General features: G+C 35.5%; 1 protein-coding gene across 1 annotated transcript; it reads left to right on the top strand.

The window, feature by feature from the left end:
- Positions 1 to 4,380: 4,380 nt before the first annotated feature.
- Positions 4,381 to 8,789, top strand: LOC121895977. The gene is made up of 5 exons (XM_042409561.1): positions 4,381 to 5,086; positions 5,183 to 5,244; positions 5,328 to 5,372; positions 6,087 to 6,281; positions 8,261 to 8,789. Exons 2-5 carry the CDS (start codon positions 5,214 to 5,216, stop codon positions 8,662 to 8,664), a joined length of 675 nt encoding a protein of 224 aa, XP_042265495.1. The 5' UTR covers positions 4,381 to 5,086; positions 5,183 to 5,213; the 3' UTR covers positions 8,665 to 8,789.
- Positions 8,790 to 9,284: the final 495 nt, after the last annotated feature.

Genomic DNA, 9,284 nt, shown 5'->3' with positions numbered 1-9,284 from the left:
ATATTACCATAAGACATAAAAACAGGTGTCCACAGCTGCTCAGTGAGTGGAATAAGTCATGTTGTCCAACTGATGTAGAATGTTGCGGATCTGTTCATATATAACTTTAATCAGTTTTAATGTACCTGTGATCCAGGGTTCCCACACATTTTTAACAATGAATTTTCAAAAATTTTCCATAACCTTTATATAATATTTTACCCCATTTCCATGACTTTATTTAAGTATTCTAAAATAAGAAGGCCTATATAGTGATCATAGGGTGCCATAATAAGGCTCTTACTCCAGTTTTCTACAGTATGCCCTAAAACAGGCAGTGTAGCAAAAATGTGGCACAGAATATGGAATGGAATGGAATGGAATGGAATGCCTTTGTGTCTACACAGACAGTAGACTCAGAGAATTCCATTCCATATTCACTGCCACATTTTTGCTACACCACCTGTTTTAGGGCAGACTGCAGCACACTGGAGTAAGAGCCTTATTATGGCACCCATATTCTTTTATTTTCACTAATCTTGCATTGGCGTAAGTGAATATCAGCATTTGCCACACTTATCAATTTAAAATGGTGAGTAGAAGCTTTAAATTAAAGTTTTGATTGGTTTGCCTATCTAAAAGTTAATTTATACCAGAGGATACTGTGAGACACAAAGAGGGAAGAACTTATGAAAAACATACCAAGAGCGGTAAACATAAGTGTAATTTATTGTATGAACATTCCTTTGAGAGCAGACAGTTGTTAGACTTTTAAAAAAAATACAGGCTAGTATTTTCAGTATGTTCCAAATAGCCACCACTCATTTGAGAGCATACAGATCTTTCAAACAAATAACTCAAGCGCTACAATATTTGAATGCTCAAGAAAGTAAAAACAACCGGATAATCAATTACTGCATTTCCAATTTAAAGTATTAATCAGAATGTTGAGTGATTAATTAATCGAGAAATTATGTTTTGCCTTTAAGTACTGTGCTTCACATTAAGTGTATATTTAAACGCACAATATGTAATTTCAGCCGCTAGTGGTCTCTCAATCAAAACAATAACAAAAGACAGAGTGTGATGACATTGTGAAGTAGTGTGTACTGTAAAAAAAAAAGAAGTTATTTCACAGAAATTTACTGTATTATTTTACAGGGTTTTTTTTTGTTTTTGTGCATAAAGTGTAAATGCCATTAAAACACAGTAAATTATTTTTATTAAAAATATTCACCATAAAATAAAGGCTGTAATCTATAAATTAATATAATGGAATATTGTAGTTTTTTTTAACAGGATTATTCAATTACTTAATGGTCTTGAATGTTAAATTACATTGAATTCTATGTAAAAACACAAATAATACACATCCTATTACTGAATGTAAAATTAAGTCAACTTTCTGTTTTTTTACTTTAAATTTAATATATAGACAGTATCTGCATTTTTACAGTCCAACTGTTGTAAAATAAAAACAATAAAATATTGCTATAATGTTAAATAAATGTATAAATGTGCACAAAAAAAAAAAGAAAAACATTGCAGAAATACCATAAAATTACCTAATTTAAATAATGGCTTGTTTTACACAGTTTTCTTTTGTAAATTCATAGAATTATCCAATTTATCCTTAAGACTGCCCCATCAAAGCATGAATTTCTGGATGTAAAACACAAAAAAATTACATAAAATTATATTCAAATTATCCTCCTTTAACACCCATTAATGGTATCTTGAGAGCTTTAGGCTTTAACTGTATGTGATTATCTCATCTATTTACAGTAAATTCCTGGTAAAAAATATTGGTTTGATACTGTACAAAAAATAGGTTAATGCGAAAATGGCTTACTTGTTAATAATCATTACCTTATATAAACATTATCTGAAAGTAATTACAAGCAATTATCCCATATATCTACAGACTTTTCCAATTAATGTATGAGATTTACTGTATATAAATAGTAATTACAAGCAACAGTAATTACAAGCAACTATGCAATATATCTGTCTGACACTCCTCTTCAGAGGGACATTTTTTATATATTGTGTGCACACTGCCATCATTCTTCAGAACCTGCCACAGCTGTGAGTACTGTAGCTCCCTCAATTTGTTTTGTGCATTGCATTTTGGGAGAATATTATCCATCAATAGCACACACAAAAATCAATTAAAAGTCACTTTTCCATTATGAACACACTAAACATTTAAACCTGCTGTATACTGAGTGAGTGATCCAATTGTGGTGAATGATGAATGAGCAGAATACGCTGAATGACACTTAATGACTCTTTTGTTCACTCTACTGCTGTGTTTTTTAGATATATATTGTATAGTCTGAATATACATTCATATTTCTATCTCCAGTGGATTGGAAATGTGTTTTATTTCTTTAGGGGAGATGTCAATCAAAGACAGTCTATACAGGCCCACACACTGCTAAGTAGAGGTCTAATCAAGCAAAATAGGCAAAAACATCTCTGTGGGTCTATCATTAGGGGCTTTTAAACTGGGAGAAGCAGAAGAATATAAAAATATATTGTTATGACCCAGCCTAAGAGAAACCCTGGCACAACATGAAAATGACACTCCCTCTCCCCAGCTGCCAAAAAAAAAAGCAGCAACAAGGGATTTTGCAGCCTTTAAATGTTTATTTCATGGTTGTGGTTTCAGGGTGAGTTAACAGCAAAACAACAAACAAAAGGGAAATAAAGCTAATCAACCTAAAATTACCTATTTAAACATAAAGAAACAAAAATACAAATCACTGACATAACTCCTAACTTAAGAGAAACAGGAGGAAAGATATTTAACAAAAATGTCCACCCCTACAGAAACTGGGCTGTTAAATATGTTTGCAAAGTTATTCACAATACTGTACACAGTGGGACAGAGAAGCAGAACAACAACAGCAACAACAATAACAATAGATACATGACTAGCAACAACAAACAGCAGCAACAGCCCCACATCCCCACGTCACTGTGGTCCATGGGGTTTCCTGCGGATGAGAAAGCACAAAGAACTCCAGGGAAGAAGTCAAGTTAGTAACATGCATTAATGGTAAATGAATACATACAGATGAAGAGGAGGAGAGAAGAGCTCTATGCATCAATGGAAGTCCCCCAGCAGTCTAGGCCTATAGCAGCATAACTAAGGGCTGGTCCAAGGCGAGCTTGGTTGGCCCTAACTATAACCTTTATCAAACAGGAAAGTTTTAAGCCTACTCTTAAACGTCAACAACGACAACAACAACAGAAGAAGAAGAAGAAACAACAACAACAACAGAAGAAGAAGAAGAAGAAGAAGAAGAAGAAGAAACAACAGAAGAAGAAGAAACAACAATAGAAGAAGAAGAAGAAACAACAACAACAGATAGAGAAGAAGAAACAACAACAGAAGAAGAAGAAGAAGAAACAACAACAGAAGAAGAATTTGAATTTGAATTTTTAAAACACCTTTATCACCAGATTCAGCCCAGCATGTGTCCAAGGCAGAGCTCCTCCTCATCAATGGAGCACAGAACATTTTTAAAACACCACACAGAGACAAAACAATCCAGATCATTCATCAACCTGTAATAGTTGTGATTGTCTGCTTGTTATCATTCTGATCAGTATGGTGATAACATCAAAGTCCAAAGAACCATTTATCTTGTTCTTTCTACTGATATAAACGGCCATCTTAGCTTGAACAACTGGCACTTATCACGAGTCCTCCTCAAGTATTTGTAACCCAGGATGAAAACCTGTTTGGAGAAAAATTCCCTAAACTCACCAAAGATCTGGACAATTGGAAAAGCTGTTAAAAGGAGAATGGTGCATCCTAGAGGAGGATATAGACAGTGAATGAATCAAAATGAATCGTAAATAAAATGGTTCAGTCTCACTGAAAAAGCTCTGATAAACTGTGCACTACCTGCCCAGCACCAAACAGCAGATAGACACAGTTACATTTAGCAGCCAGGGAGCCAGATATTTTTCTCAGGAGTTGATGGAGACCAAACCAGAGATAATGGAGAGTGAATATTGGATTTATAATCATCAGTTGGATACAAACATGCCTCCATATGAATGCTAATTTTGCTCTTTGTCTGCTGGATATCTAAATAGGCAAAATATGTTTGTCATATCAACTTTTGAAGTTCCAATACATCAGATGTGTTTACAACTTTTTCTGCCCCTAAGTGGACAACAAATCAATTAAAGGGAAATTCCACCGATTTCCCATATCAGTGTATTTCTAGGTGTTGGGGAGTACGTCTGCAAATGTTTTTTTTCCATGTAACTTTAAAGGACAGGTTCGCAATTTTATGTGTGTCTTAAAACAACACTCAGATGCCCATATGAACAGTGAAAGAGGTTTTCCTTTTTGTAATCATTCCTCTTGTTCATATTGACTATTAAAAGATCCCTTTCAAATGTGCTTCAGATCATTTGGGTCACTGACTGTTTTACTGTAAAACAGACTTGAACAATTGTGACCCTGTCCTTTAACTGTAATGCTTGGACTAACTGCGTCCTAAATCTGGCACAACTAGCTGCCAGATGCCTCATGACTCATGATGTCCCAGAACTTAAGCTTAGGTCACTGGGCCAAAACTAGCCTGCATGAGACTCAGCTCCCACATAACCAAATCTGTCTGCATATACTGTAAGAACCAAATATTGTTAAAGGATTATTTTGTAGCACTGGTGGAGCCAGAAACAGATCATTGTTGGTCGTCCAAGCTTGCTGGTTTGCAAGTAGGAGCAAAGACAACTCCAATAATTCACTGACTAGTTCACCAATAGCATGCTAACCCCATCTGTTGAGCTTACCATGACCTTTTCAAGTGATGGTGGTTCCACTGATTGTGACCATTAACCCCTGATAATGGATTGCTATCAGTATCTGCTGTAGTTGAGGTAGGCCTAATAGTATTGCTGCAATAGGATGATACTGACTCAACAATGGAAAATCCTTGCTTACATGGTCCTCACTGAGGTGTTGTAATATCTTGAACACATCTTAAGTGAAATAGTTGAGACATGTCGACTTGGCCAACAGTCCAGTAAGAGAAACACACACTTCAGTTGGTTTAACAAAACCAGGAGCAGACAGACGGTAAGACAACATTTAACATTTAACTTGATCACATGAACATGTATTTGAGTTTCTAGCTGTGTCTACCTGTGCTCATGGAGCATTTTTCTTTGACAGCAGATCACTGTGACCTGTCGTCTGTGTCAGAATGGCAGGAAATTCCGTCATGTTTATTGGTGGTAAGTATAAAGAGCAAATTGGTTTTATTTACAATTCATTTTAAATTCATTTTAATTCATTAACTGTCTATATCCTCCTCTAGGATGCGTCATTCTCCTTGCTTTTCCAATAGTACAGATCTCTTTAGGTAAGTGAGTCAGTCACATGTCTTTTCTTCTCACAAGACATTTTCACTTGTAATGGAATCACGTCTTTAAAACACCTTCTCCCGCCCCATACGTTTCCACATTTTTAACAAAGACGATCACAAATTGCCAACTAATTGTATTCAGGGATGGATTAGAGTCGACTCAGATAAACTCTATTTACATGTTTTTTTCTGTAAGAATGTTTTACAACTTTTTTTTAAAAATTACATTTAAGTAATGCAATGACAGGAAGAAAATGCAAGTCAGTGCCTGTTAGAGCCAAAATTATGATTTTGATTGTTTTATTTTTGATGAATTCTGCATAAATATAATGAAATATGGGGATTTGAAATAGATTAATTATAAATTATTTGAGATCAACTGTTGTTGGTATGTTAGCATTTGACAATCAGCTGTTTGAGGCAGTAATTGTTTCAGCTGGTAGATAAGAGCTCTGAGCTATCATGAAGCCTCTGTTCTTTGTTGTGTAACGACATGTTTTTTTGACTGCTGAGTGATGGTAAATTTAGGTTGTTTTTTTTGTCTTTTATTTTTCTGTTTTAATGTCAACCCCTCTGTACACGTCATCTGATAAGAATAATTTGTTTGTGGAAAGAAGAAAAAGTGTAACGGAGACTGAATGAGAAGGGAAAAGAAATATGATAAAAATGAAACAAACAGTTTGTCTGTACCTCTGGTCTGTGTGCGAGCAGGTGCAGTGTACATATATGAGTGTCCAGTGGCACCAGTTATCCCAGTGTACATGATGGTGTATGGGATATTGGCCCTGCTTGTGATGGGCCTGTTTGTTTTGCCGAAGCTCCTCTGTCCAGCATGGCCTGGCAACACCATCTGGACTCTGTCGATCCTCAACCTGCTCCTGTTGTACTTTATCGTGTTCATTTATGGTAAGTGACAATTAAGGATCTTCAGATTAATGTATAGGGGCTGTGAATGGCTCTGTATTAAAAGACACCAGCCACAACTGTCCATGAATGTCTGTGATGCCTTGCATTGGACTCATGTATAATGTCAGTTTATTATACCACATATACAACAGAATAAATCCAAATAACAGAAAACTAACACAGATGTGACAGCAGAGGTCAAGAAGCCATCATCTTAATACAGTGGATGTCCCCTCACGAAAAAAAAAAAAAAACAAAGGAAAAAAATACTAAACTAAAAAATACAGCAAAATACAAAGAAAATACATAACAATAAATACCACACATATTTAACCGAAGAATCCACCATTCAGCAGACAGTAATGTCATAAAAACAAAGACATCCATACAGTATATTAAAGAAAATCCAATAGAAAATTAGGCATCATGAATAAATATGATGACAATTGACAATCTTTTAAAAAAATGTTCTTGATAATGTCTGTACAGCAGCATATCTGAGGGAGCAGCTGTTTTGTTTTGTAAACAGAAAATGATTGACATGTTCGATATTATGAGGATGAATCTGAGATTTAAATGATGATGGTAGAGAAAGTGTCAAGAACATACAATATATACAGTATATATCACAAGCGTTTACTAAAGTTGGGAAACTTGTGAACTGTGAAAGGGACCTCACTCTTCCTCAGTGCTACAGGTTCATAGTGTACTGAATCCCATGTTATGATAAGCACAGGAGGTCAAAGCTGAAGCAGGAAGAGTGTCTGTAAACTGTGATGGATATTTACAATGGACAAATAATTTTACTGTTTGCCTTCATTTTCTCTCCCAAATAAGTTGAAACTAACCAGGATGATTGTTCACAGCCTGTCTGATCATTTAACTGTTTCTTGTCCCGTCATGACAATGCTCCCATCCTAATCACACAATGCTGATTACAGAACATAATAATGCTTGTATATATAGATTAAAAGAGCATGAAACTATATTCAACAATGAAAAGGTGGGTAAAAACCATTTGAACAAGAGCGTGTTTTAAGACATACAAATATAATTTGTGTTTGATATGGTTTTTTTTTTCACAAAAAACAGTTCAATTACCTTGTTTAAATCTTTAAAATGACATCTAAATAAAATCAATTTTATTATAATATTTTGATAATTTCAAAAGATGTCTCCTACTTCACTAAAGTCCATTCTCAGTGTTTGTGCACTGGAGGCTTCAAGTTTCCATATCACATTTGTGTAAATTGCATACTGGACCATAATTGGCTCCAAAGTAGTTGTGATGTTACAAATCCCGCTTGTACTGTAGGTTCATCCCTTAAACTGAGACTGAAGGTGAGCACAGAGAATCTTTCTCCTTCAGCAGATGAACATGAAAACAAACTCTGCGCATACATCACAGTAGAAGAAGAACACATTTTTGAGTGGTGGGGGACTAAAAATAGAATTAAAATGAGCCTGCCACTGCATTCGATAAAACAATCCATACCATCCATGTGCAGTTCATGTGCTTCTTCCTCCATAATCCAACAGAACATCTTCTGCAGATACACAATACACTGGTTCCAATCATTGCATATTAATTAATTAAATGACTTCAGCTTCTTTAAACTGTAAAAAGTGGTTTCAACGCATCTGTCACATGATCACTTCATACCTGACTTAAAAGATCAAGAATTTCTAGTGATCCACACGTTCAACAACAGAACGCTTTATCAACCCCCAGATCTCAGGAATTAAGTTAATGAGTACCATGTTATTGATATGATGACCAAAACTATGAAAAGAAGACCTCACTTGTGAAAAAACTCAATTCTTCTTTTTCCTACTGATTGTCCCTTTTCGGCACCAAACCTAATTCCATGTCAGCTGGAGCTCTACTGAACTTATTGATAATAGCTGATAACAACAGATGTCATAGTTTGTTGACTACAATGCATTCATTTATACGTTTTGTCTCTTTTTGTCCTCAGGTAGTTACGTGATTTATTCTATATATCCACCCAACTACAACAAGAACGCCACGGACCCAAACAGCAACTTTTCTGCACCTGATAACAAGCTCAGCCTTACCTTGAAGAACCAGAACCAGATCCTTCCGAACCTCAACCAGACTTGGATTGCCAACAACAACCAGACTTCAAGGAAACTGATCCAAAGTTTGGCCCTCAGCAATAAGGCAAATGTAGAGCACCTCAACCCTCCACAAGCACGTCAGGTCATGCCTGCAATGCTTCACTGTGACCAAACTGTGTACCTATTTGCTTTCTGGACCACCACAGTTTATGTGTTTGCAGGAAATGCTCTAGTGACGCTCATCTGCTTATATGGTCTCATGAAAATGACAAATATGCTTTCAGAGCGTTTCACAATCTGAGCAGAGCTTTCAGAGATGAGATTTCAGACTTTTAACCATCATGTTCAAAAACTCTAATGCAAAAAATGTAAATGATTAAATGATGAAATGTCAAGACTAGGACATTTCACTTTTTAATAATGATAATAATAATGATAATACTACTACTACTACTACTAATAATAATCATAATAATCCTTTTTTTATTTATATAGCACTTTTCAAAACAAAGTTACAAAGTGCTTTACATGGCTGAACCAGGATTAAAACATTTCAGGCAAATTCTGTGCTTTAAAAAACCCTGAAAAATAAAAGGAAATGATGGACTTTTAACACTTCCTCTTCAGAGTTGTGATATGATTGGGAAACAAAGATTACCCTCTTGCTTCAGCACACATTGTGATCTCCCCCCACGCACGCACACACACACCATGGGTCAATAAATACTTTGTACATATCTCTTATCGGCTTAGGGATGTATGTAATGAAGGGGAATTTGAGAGTTGTAACCAGCAGGCTCATTCACGAGCCATACAGGTCACGAGGGTGGATGAATAAAGCACTGTCAAGGTGCTCTGGAGCAAAGTCCTCAAAAAGAGCTAATGTCATGGTGACTTTTTTTTTTTTACTAAAACATATAC

This window comes from Thunnus maccoyii, chromosome 4, assembly GCF_910596095.1.
Source record: "Thunnus maccoyii chromosome 4, fThuMac1.1, whole genome shotgun sequence".
In the NCBI taxonomy this organism is placed as follows: domain Eukaryota; kingdom Metazoa; phylum Chordata; class Actinopteri; order Scombriformes; family Scombridae; genus Thunnus; species Thunnus maccoyii.
This window is presented reverse-complemented; position numbering and strand designations above follow the sequence as displayed.

Coding starts and splice junctions, on each gene's coding strand:
- LOC121895977 (XM_042409561.1), top strand. CDS start 5,214: ATGGCAGGAAATTCCGTCATGTTTATTGGTG. Junction 5,245..5,327: donor TTCCGTCATGTTTATTGGTG/GTAAGTATAAAG, acceptor ATCCTCCTCTAG/GATGCGTCATTCTCCTTGCT. Junction 5,373..6,086: donor AATAGTACAGATCTCTTTAG/GTAAGTGAGTCA, acceptor GTGTGCGAGCAG/GTGCAGTGTACATATATGAG.